Here is an 11,774-nt window from a genome sequence, read left to right as displayed (position 1 = left end):
ATGATCCACACAATCAAATTCATTTGCATAGTCAATAAAACACAAGTAAACATCTTTCTGGTATTCTTTGCTTTCAGCCAAGATCCATCTGACATTTCATTCCACATCCTCTTCTGAATCCAGCTTGCATTTCTGGAAGTTCTCTGTCAATATATTGCTGCAAACATTTTTGAATTATCTTCAGCAAGATTTTACTTGCATGTGATATTAATGGTATTGTTTGATAATTTCCACATTCTGTGGGATCACCTTTCTTTGGAATGGGTACAAATATGGATCTCTCCCAGTCAGCTGGCCAGGTAGCTGTCTTCCAAATTTCTTGGCATAGATGAGTGAGTGCCTTCAGTGTGACATCTGTTTGTTGAAACATCCCAATGGGTATTCCATCAATTCCTGGAGACTTGTTCTTCGCCACTTCCTTCAGTGGAGCTTTAACTTCTTCCTTCAATACCATTGGTTCTTGATCATATGCCACCTCTTGAAATGGATGAACATCAACCAGTTTTTTTTTGGTACAGTGACTCTTGTATTCCTTCCATATTTTGATGTTTCCTGCATCATTCAATATTTTTCCCATAGAAACTTTCAGTCAAGGCTTGAATTTTTTTCCTCAGTTCTTTCAGCTCGAGAAATGCCAAGTATGTTCTTATGTTTTGGTTTTCTAACTCCAGGTCTTTGCACATTTCATTATAATTGACTTTGTCTTCTGGAGCTGCTCTTTGAAATTTTTTGTTTAGCTTTTTTCTCTTGTTGGTTCTTCCATTTGCTTTAGGTACTCTCTGTTCAATGGAAAGTTTCAGTCTCTTCTGACATCCATTTTGGTCTTTTCTTCCTTTCCTATCTTTTTAATGACTTTTTGCTTTCTTTATGGATAATGGTCCTGATGTCATCTGGTTTTGGTCATTGGTGTTCAATGCATCAAATCTATTTAGATGGTCTATAAATTCAAGAGGGATATTATCAAGGTCATATTTGGCTCTTGTGGACTTGTTTTAATTATCTTCAATTTCAACTTGAACTTGCATATGAGCAGTTGATGATCTGTTCCACAGTCAGCTCCTGGCCTTTTTTTGGCTGAAGATGTTGAGCTTTTCCATCGCCTCTTGCCACAGATGTAGTCAATCTGATTCCTGTGTACCCCATCTGGCAAAGTCCATGTGTCTAGCTGTCATTTGTGTTGTTGAAAAAATGTATTTGCAAGGAATAAGTCATTGGTCTTACAAAATTCCATCATGCAATCTCCAGTGTAAGTTCTATCACCAAATCCATACTTTCCAGCTACTGGTGATTCTTCTTTGTTTCCAACTTTTGCATTCCAATCACCAGTGATAATCAACAAATCTTGATTGCATGTTTGGTCAATTTCAGACTGCAGAAGTTGGTAAAAACCTTTAATTTCCTCATCTTTAGCTTTGGTGGTTGGTGAGTAAATTTAAATAACAGTAGTATTAACTGGTCATTCTTGGAGGTGTATGGATATTATCCTATCACTGACATCATTGTACTTCAGGATAGATCTTGAAACATTCTTTGTGATAATCAATGTCATGCTTTTCCTCTTCAATTGGTCATTCTCAGCATAGTAGATCATATGGTTGTCTGATTCAAAATGGCCAAAACCAGTCCATTTCAGCTCACTGATGCCTAGGATATCAATCTTTTTGCATTCCATTTCATTTTGACAACTTCAATTTTCCTAGATTCATACTTCATAGATTCCATGTTCCAATTATTAATGAGTGTTTGCTGCTATTTCTTCTCATTTTGAATCATGCCACATCAGCAAATGGAGGTCCTGAAAGCTTTACTCCATTCATGTCCCTAAGGTCAGCTCTACTCTGAGGAGGCAGCTCTTCCCCAGTCGTATTTTGAGTTCCTTCTGACCTGAGGGGCTCATCTTCCAGCACTATATCAGACAGTGTTTCAGGGCTCTTCATAAAGTTTTCCAGTAATTGCCTGATAAGACAGTATTTCACTACTATTCATAAGGTTTTCACTGGCTAATTATTTGAGAAGTGGATAGCCCCTTCCTTCTTCCAAGTCTTAGCCTGGAGGCTCCACTGAAATCTGTCCACCATAGGTAACCCTGTTGGTATTTAAAATACTGGAGGCATAGCCTCCAGCTTCACAGTAACATGCAACCCACTACAGTACAATGAACAACTAACTGACAGACAAGTGGTGGAGAACTCCTTTAGATATTCATAATTCCAGGAGCATTATTTTTTTAAATCTGTTTTACTGAGTTTCTCTAAATTTAAAAAAATTAAAGTGAACAAACCTAGCTGTGTCTCAAAAGAAGGATTGAGAATTAGGAATCACAAAGTGAAAATATAGTGAGCAATTCCTGTCACTCAGGACTTGGCAATGTAAAATGGAAACCAGGACTAACACTCATGAAATCAATACACATTTTAAACATCCACAAAAGAACAAAGTACCTCTGTATATTACTGGGAATAATAATGTGTATGTGTGCATACAGTATAATTATATATATATATATATATATATATATATTCAACTAAATAATAGATTTATAACTGAGTGCATAGATGAAGGATCTTCCATTTCACTTCATAGCATGTTGTTGTTTTTGTGCCCCCATTGATAAAACTATTTTGTTACTAAGTTACAAAGACATCTTGGTCATAAACAATCACCTTGAGAAAATGAGTCACTGTGCATGGAAGCTGAGGACCATAGTCTCAGGAGATATTAAGGTCAATTGACATAGCATAGTCCACAAAGACAATGTTACACATTTACTCAGGTGAGTAGCAACTAGGTCTTAAAACTTGTGAGCAGTCATCTAAGATGAAACTATTAGTCTGGCCCCATATGGAGTGAAGAAGAATAAAGAAAAACAAAGATGCAGGAAACCATTAGTCCAAAATACTAATGGAATATGGGAACACCAGCCTCCAAAACCCTGAGACCAGAAGAACTAGGTGGTGCCCAGCTATCACTGCTGACCACTCTGAAAGGGATCACAGTATAAGGTCCTGCATAGAGTAGTGGGAAATGTAGAACAAAATTTAAAATCATAAAAAGACCAGGTTTACTGGTCTGATAAAAACTGGTGGAACCCTTGAGACTATGGCCCTTAGACACCCTTCCAACTAGGAACTGAACTTAACCCTGGTGGTTAAACTGGCCGCCAAACTATATAGACCTATAAGGTAAACAGTAACATCAGGAGGATATGAACTCCTGGATATGAACAGTCAAGCATATGAACAATCAAGCATAAGAAATCAAGGGGGCAGCATTTGCCCAGGGATAGAGCTAGGAAGGTGGGAAGGGATGAAGGAAGAGTGAAGGGCAAGGGTAGAGGTAAGGAAGAAGTGGGAAGGATGCTGTTACAGTGTAGGGATTGTAGTAAATGTCACAAAACAGAATGTGTACATATTGTTGAATGGAAAACCAATTTGCTCTGTAAACTTCACCCAAATCATAATAAAAATAAATAAAAAGAAATTACTTTATCACTATTATGGAAAAAGTTGCTCTGTGAGAGAAAGTTGAGGCAGTCTGCTTCCATAAAGATTTACAGCCTTGGAAACCCTTTGGAGAAGTTCTACTCTGTCTTAAAGTGTCACTATGAGTTGGAATTGACTTGATGATAGTGGTTTGGTTTTTTGGCTTAGCCGCCTGAACTGTGAAAAAATGAATTTGTTTGTTAAAGCCATTCACTTGTGGTATTTCTGTTATAGCTGTATTGTTGTCATCGTGTGCCGTCGAGTAGGCCCCGACTCCTAGCGACCCCTCCTTGGGTGTCCGAGGCAGTATCACTACGGAAGTAGGATTGCCCAACCTTCCTTCCGAGGAGTGGCTGGTGGATTTGAACAGCCAGCCTTCTGGTTAGCAATCAAGTGCTTTAGCCACTATGCTACCAGAGCTCCTATCTGTTATAGCAGCACTAGATAACTAAGTCTGTTTCTTTTGTCCCTTTAATCAGGGTGCTGTCACTTCACTTGGCTTGTCTGGAGCCATAAAGCTTTTTCAGCAAACACTTTTTTCAATATGACCGTTCAGGGGTTATTTGTAAAAAGAGGACAAATATGAAAAGTAACCAGAACTGATCATGATAGACTGATGACTCCTCTCTGCAACCATATCCTTGCTATGGCATCAAGGTGGGTGGAGTGTATTGCCCAACCCTTTGACTTTGGACTTGGCCAGGAGACTTGCCCTGGTTAATGGCAAGTAGGCAGAAGAAAGAAGCCTTAAGAAACCTCCAAGGTTTCTTTCCAGTTCCTTTGACCAGTTAGCTAGCTTGTTCAAGGAGAATGAGACATATAAAGCTGAGACACCCTACTTAATCCATAGATACGCAGTGAAAAGCAGAGCCAACCATGAAAATAAATGGTTTGGGGGTGGTTTGTTACATGGCATTATTGTGGCAATAGCAAACTGGTCAACTGCCAAACTTCACTTTTTTACAAAGGTGTATGCAACAAGATGGGGATTAAGGGTAATCTTCTTCATGGCTTAAGGAGATCACAGACATGGCAATCAAACAATGTTGTTGTTAGGTGCCATCTAGTCAGTTCTGACTCATAGCGATGCTTTGTACAACAGAACGAAACACTGCCCGCTCCTATGCCATCCTCAGAATTAATGCTATGTTTGAACATACTGTTGTAGCCATTGTTGTAGCTACTGTGTCACTCCATCTTGTTGAGGAGGACCCTCTTTTTTGCTGACCTTCTACTTTGCCAAGCATGATGTCCTTCCCCAGGGACTGGTCCTTCTTGATAACATGTCCAAAGTACATGAAATGAAGTCTTACCATCCTTGCTTCTAAGGTGCATTCTGGCTGTATTTCTTCCAAGACAGATTTGTTTGTTCTTCTGTCAGTCCATGGTATTTTCAGTATTTTTCACCAACACAATTCAAATGCATCAGTTTTTCTCTGGTCTTCTTTATTCATTATCCACTTATGTGCATATGAGGCTATTGAAAATACCATGGCTTGGGTGAGGTGCACCTTAGTCCACAAAGTGACCCCTTTGCTTTTGAACACTTTGAAGAGTTCTTTGGAAGCAGATTTGCCTAATAATTGTTTGATTTCTTGACTGCTGCTTCTGTGGGTGTTGATTGTGGATCCAAGTAAAATGAAATCCTTCATGTCATCGTCTTTTCTCCATTCATCATGATGTTGCTTATTGGTCCAGTTGTGAGATTTTTTTTTTCTTTATGTTGAGGTGTAATCCATACTGAACGCTGTATCTTTGATCTTCATTAGTAAATGCTTCAAGTTTTTACTTGCGTCAAGCAAGGTTGTGTCATCTGAATATTGCAGGTTGTTAAACACTATTGCATGGTAAACACTATCAAACAATAGGGTTTCTCAAACTTGAAAAATGTACCTAAGAGAAAAATTAGTAACTTACATCTTGCTTTAAGGTTTTTATTACCTATAAAATAAAATATCCACCATAAAAGTTCCTGACACAAAATTAATCCTATTAGTTTTTTTTTTTTTCACCCAAAATTGCTTATCTTTTCTTTCCTGTTCCAAGATAGGTGTCCTTAGATTTCAAAAGTTATGGCTGAGAGTGGGTGGAGGGCCAGAGACTACCTTGTGACCTCATATCTGTTGTTTCCAGTAAAAGAGGGAGGGCAGGGTTCAATCAATCATGTTAAGATTAAAAAAAACCACAAAACCAAATGGTTAATCTTTTATTCTTTTCCTTCCTCTTCTGTCCATTTGCTTTTTTTTTGTTTTAAATCTCCCTATATGCGTATATGGGAGCTCTGGTGGCATAGTGCCTAAGGCACTTGACTGCTAACCAGAAGGCCGGCGGTTCAAATCCACCAGCCACTCTTCGGAAGGAAGGTTGGGCAATCTACTTCCATAGAGATACTGCCTTAGAAACCCAAGGAGGGGTTGCTGTGAGTCACAATAAATTCAACAGCAGTGAGTTTATGTTTTTATATGTGTATAAATAACTACTCAGAACAAAACTTGTCTATTTCTTTGAATTTTGACTTTTTTTTTTCAAATGTAAGGACACCTTTACACCAGTTCTAGTGGCACTGTGGTGGGCTGCTAACCAAAGCAAAGGTCTGCAGTTTGAACCCACCAGCCACTCTGCAAGAAAATAAGGTAGTCTGCTTCTGTAAAGATTTACAGCCTTGGAAACCCTATGGGGCAGTTCTATTCTGTCCTATAGGATCGCTATGAGTTGGAATCTGTTTGATGGCAATGGGTTTGGTTTGGTTTTGGAAGGACTCCTTTCAAAGACAAATATTCTTGTAGACCCCCAATGTGGCCTTTAAATTATATTTAATATGTATATATATGGAGCTCTGGTAGCATAGTGCCTAAGGTACTTGACTGCTAACCAGAAGTCTGGCGGTTCAAAGCCATCAGCCACTCCTTGGAAGGAAGATTGGGCAATCTACTTCCATAGTGATACTGCCTCGGAAACCCAATGAGGGGTTGCTATGAGTCGGGGCCGACTCGACAGCACACAACAACAAACATGTATATATATGAAACCAGAAGCTCTGGTGGCATAGTGCCTAAGGCATTTGACTGCTAACCAGAAGGCTGGTGGTTCAAACCCACCAGCCACTCCTCGAAGGAAGATTGGGCAATCTACTTCCTTAGTGATACTGCCTCGGAAACCCAAGGAGGGGTCACTATGAGTCAGATCTGATTCAGCAGCAATGAGTTTGGTTTTGGTTTGTATATATAAAACCAGGAGCTCTGGTGGTGTGATGCCTAAGGCATTTTACTGCTAACCAGAAAGCTGGTGGCTCAAACCCACCAGCCACTCCTTGGAAGGAAGACTGGGCAATCTACTTCCAGAGATACTGCCTCGGAAACCCAAGGAGGGGTCTCTATGAGTCGAACAAACTTGATAGCAGTTTTTGTTTGTTTATATATAAAACCAGATACATACTTTCAAAATGTATAGTTTTCAGACCTCAAAACTTGAGCACTTACCAGTTACATACAAATACTGTAAAACTTTTGTTGTTGTTGTTTGCCATCGAGTCAGCCCCAACTCATAGCGACCCCTCCTTAGGTTTCCGAGGTAGTATCACTGCAGAAGTAGGAATGCCCAACCTTCCTTCCGAGGAGTGGCTGGTGGGTTTGAACCGCCAGCCTTCTGGTTAGCAGTCAAGTGCCTTAGCCACTATGCTACCAGAGCTCCTTGTTGTTGTTGTTGTTGTTATGTGCCCTTGAGTCGGACCCAACTCATAGCGACCCCTCCTTGGGTTTCCGAGGCATTATCACTACGGAAGTAGATTGCCCCATCTTCCTTCCGAGGATTGCTGGTGGGTTTGAACCGCCAGCCTTCTGGTTAGCAGTCAAGTGCCTTAGCCACTATGCTACCAGAGCTCCTTGTTGTTGTTGTTGTTGTTATGTGCCCTTGAGTCGGACCCAACTCATAGCGACCCCTCCTTGGGTTTCCGAGGCATTATCACTACGGAAGTAGATTGCCCCATCTTCCTTCCGAGGAGTGGCTGGTGGGTTTGAACCGCCAGCCTTCTGGTTAGCAGTCAAGTGCCTTAGCCAATATGTTACCAGAGCTCCTCCAGAGCTCCCTAGTAATCTTCAAATAACATGTTAATATATAGTTCCACAGAAGCGAGTTTTTGTTAGGAGCACAAAAGTTTCTGCTATAACACAATAGAAGTGATTCTGGTAACCCTTGATTTTTTTGTTAGGTGTTGTTGAGTCAGTTCCAACTCACAGCAACCCCAATGTACAAAAGAACAAAATGCTATCCGGTCCTGTGCCATCCTCACAATTGTTGCTATGTTTGAATTCATTATAATCACTGTCAATCCATCTCGTTGAGGGTCTTCCTCTTTTTTGCCGACCTTGTACTTTACTTAAAACAATGTACTTCTCCAGGGACTGTTCTCTCCTGATAATATGCACACAGCATGTGAGATGAAATCTTGCCATCCTTTCTTTCAAGGGCATTCTGGCTGTACTTATTCCAACAAAGACTTGTTTGTTCTTCTGGCAGTCCATGATATGCGTAATATTCTTTGTCAACATCATAATTCAAAGGCAAAATTGCCCACTAAATATATTGTATTTCTGGGGAAAACTGAGTTAGGGCAAATCACTCAAAATCTATGAAACTTTACAACCAGAAAAAGGGTAGTCTCTGACTTATGATGGGGACTGGGCACATTCTACTTCTTCCTCACTTGCTTCCTCTCACTCAGCTCCCTCTGCTGCCAGAGTCCATTCCTCCAAGCCTCTAACAGCAGCTCCAGCTGCAGCAGTTGGTGGCAATGAGGACAACCAGAAGCAGGTGCTCCTAACGTTTTAATATGGTTTTTGCATAATGTCCAAGTCATATAGTGGCCTATTTTGAAGTAATGTATTGTGAACATTAAACATAAATACCTGTAATTGGAATCTCAGAAGGCCGAGAAGGCCTGGTAACCCTGAAAGATAGCTCAAAAACAAGACAAACACAAAAAAACCACTGCCGTAGAGTCATTTAGACTCATAGCGACCCCTCCTTGGGTTTCCAAGGCATTATCTCTACAGTAGATTGCCCAATCTTCCTTCTGAAGAGTTCCTGGTGGTGGGTTTGAACCGCAGTGTTCTGTTTAGCAGTCAAATGCCTTAGGCACTGTCTCCAAGGCTGTAATCTTTACAAAAGCAAATTACCAGGACTTTCTTCCGTGGTGCTGCTGGGTGGGTTCAAAATGCCAACCTTTAGGTTAGTAGATATGCCCCAATGATAATGCGCCAATGGTTCACACCACCCAGGATCAGTAAGATTCCAAACCAAACCAAACACACTGCCTTCGAGTCAGGCTCTACTCATAGCGACCCCTCCTTGGGTTTCCGAGGCAGTATCACTACGGAAGCAGATTCCTTCCGAGGAGTGGCTGGTGGGTTTGAATCGCCAGCCTTCTGGTTAGGAGTCAAATGCCTTAGACACTACACCACCAGAGCCATTGAAAACCCCAAGGATCGTAGTTTACTCTGAAACAGTGTTTTGAGTCAGATGCTCTAGCAATGGGTTTTCTGAACAGAAGCAGAAGCAATAGGTTAAGATCTACAGCTTAAGATCCCCAGGTGATTATTACATTATGTATACATAAGAATCACCTGGGGATCTTGCTGAACGTAGATTTTGATTTCGTGTATCTGGAGTGGAAAGGCAAATTCTTAGTAGTGGGTTAAACAGGAATGAACTGATTTGAAACCATGGAACTTTAAGAGTTCAGGTGAAGTTAGAAATCCCTCCTACTGAGTGTTGTACTGAGCCACAGCACCTGGAATTTATTAGGTTCTCACCACAGTACCTGCATTTAACAAGATCCTCTCGATCCATAGCACAGTAGTTTAAAAAGCACTGGTTTAGAGTTAAATTGAGAAATTCTAAAGGCTATGTTCTTCTAAGGAGCTCTGGTAGCATAGTGCCTAAAGCACTTGACTGCTAACAATAAGACTGGCGATTCAAACCCACTGGCCACTCCCCAGAAGATTCGGCAATTTACTTTCGTAGTGATACCGCCTCAGAAACCCAAAGAGGGGTCACCATGAGTCAGGTCCGACTTGACGGCACATAACAATGTTCTTCTAGGCCCAAGTTCCATCTCCTTTCTAAAGCTGTTCTGAATGCTGCACTCCATTCTTACTGTTCACTACTGCACTGAGGTTTGTTGTTGTTATGTGCCATCAAGTCAGACCTGACTCATAGTGACCCCTCCTTAAGCTCCCACACTGAGGTTTAGTATACTGTTTTTTGTGGTTCTGACTTCCCAGTGGGCCTGTCAGCTCCTGGAAGGCAGAGTTCCCCCATGTCCTAGGCATCTGTGTATGCCTTACTCATGTGGTACTGAATGATGTTACTGGCTGCTCAGCAATCACTGACAACTATTTGAGGGACTACTCAGAAGAGCATTTCTCACATTTAAAACCTGACAAGGAACTTTAAAGAAAAAAAAAAAAAAAAAAAAAAAACCAAGCTAAAGAAACTGGTTATCTAGTGAGACCAAGGCATTGGTATTTTTAAAATTCTTCCCATTAATTCTAAAACTCAGTTAGGGTTAAGGAACCACTAATTAAGGCAATAGAATTCAGATTCTGGGTTTGGAAAACCACAACAGTGAATGTCAGACATGTGGATGGAAAGCTAAGGTGCTTGCCACCCTCATCCAATCCCCAGTACCATGTTTTTTTGGCTTAAATTTACCATGTGTCAAGAATGGAATAAAACATTTAGGAGCTGTGAGGAAATCGGGCCTTAGTCTGCCTGCCAGGTAAGCAATGGTCCCTCTACCAAGTCCTAAAAGTTAGAAAAAGCTGTTCCTCTGCTCATATCCCATTACCTGACTACCAAGTCACATTTCCCTTCTGTATTTCTACAAATCAGTAATTTATTAATTTGCATGATGTCTGTATGTAGGGTTAAAGTAGAAGGTCTAAGTATGCTGACTCATGAATCTTGAAGCCTAGCTGCCCTTAATGGAGCTGTTACTCTGTGCAGAAAACACGCACCAAAGGGATTGCTGGTTTTTAATGACAATCACTGGCAGCAAAACGGATAATCCTCAATTTTATTAAGAATTTTAAAATCTAAGTATTTCAGAGTGTCCTCTTACACTTCCAACTTAAACATAACCATACACCACAGTGTAACACCCCATCATGAGTTGTAACTTGGCAGCACACTGAGTGTCTTTTAATTTACTATATGTAGAAAACTGACATTTATAGATTTCAAAAATTTACATTACAAAATGACCAGCAACAGTTTTGTGCATTTCATCAATGCTTATGAATTCTACTTTGCAGACCCAAGTAAGACTATTCCATGTTCAAAGAGCAAGACTCGTCCCAAGATGGCATTATTCCACATCCTGTAGATTTGCAGGTCACACTGCTCAAGACCCATTTGTGACTGTGTCTTCTTCCATCTCCTCCTCACCATTGTCGGTGGGCCCTTAAGAAACATAAAATTACAAATCACATCAATTTTAAGCAATTTGTTGGCTGGACATGTGAGTGCTCACTGTGTGAGGTTACTGTGTGCTAAGCTCTGAAGGGACAAAGAAAACAAACAGAGCCCCTGCCTTCCAGGAGCTTATAGTCTGGAGATAGTGTATGCCAGAATTGTTGCTACTCACTCTGGTCTATAATTCATTTTTGTGAATTTATATTTTGTGTTTTGTTCTTGCTATTACTATAGGCAAAGAAACTGCAAATACACACTCAAAAAACATTTGGGCATCTACTACATTCCATATGCTGAGAATATTCAATAATATTATTGCCCTTATAAATTAGGGTGATATGGCAACAATAACCAAAAGGTCAAATCTGTTCAAGTTTATTGCAGACATTTTGATCAGTGTATTTTGAAAAAGGAAGTCTGTTTTAACTGTTAGTGTTTTAGAAATTATTCATTTAAGCCAACTGTTTTTATGGCTACATAAAACATAAATGTTTGGAATCAGATTCAAACATACAAATTCTAGATACTACCAAGATAGAACACAACTGGTAAGTGCTACTTGGAAGCCTATCAAATAGAAATCAAGAATGATATTTTATCTTCCCTTCCCCAGTGTGTTTTCAGAATAAAATAAAAAATCTCAAGAGGTTCTAAAGCTCAAACAGAGTCTTCCAGGGGATGCAAATTAATTCAGTAATTCTGTCATACTATATAGTCAGAATAGGAGGGAGCTCTGGTAGCATAGTGGCTAAGGCACTTGACTGCTAACCAGACGGCTGGCGGTTCAAACCCACTAGCCACTCCTCGGAAGGAAGGTTG

At 40.3% G+C, this 11,774-nt stretch overlaps 1 protein-coding gene across 1 annotated transcript in view; it reads right to left on the bottom strand.

Annotated features, from left to right (window-relative positions):
- Window positions 1-10,884: 10,884 nt before the first annotated feature.
- Window positions 10,885-11,774, bottom strand: part of SNRPA1 (small nuclear ribonucleoprotein polypeptide A') — a 16,161-nt gene continuing 15,271 nt past the window's right edge. The window contains exon 9 of the mRNA XM_007959933.2: window positions 10,885-10,943. Within this exon, the coding sequence (XP_007958124.1) occupies window positions 10,885-10,943 (59 nt within the window). The remainder of the gene's footprint in view (window positions 10,944-11,774) is intronic.

Source organism: Orycteropus afer, unplaced genomic scaffold (assembly GCF_000298275.1).
Source record: "Orycteropus afer afer isolate SDZICR_OR568_19922 unplaced genomic scaffold, OryAfe1.0 scaffold00019, whole genome shotgun sequence".
NCBI lineage: Eukaryota > Metazoa > Chordata > Mammalia > Tubulidentata > Orycteropodidae > Orycteropus > Orycteropus afer.
The sequence above is the reverse complement of the archived record's forward strand: the minus strand, read 5'-3'. Positions and strand labels throughout refer to the sequence as shown.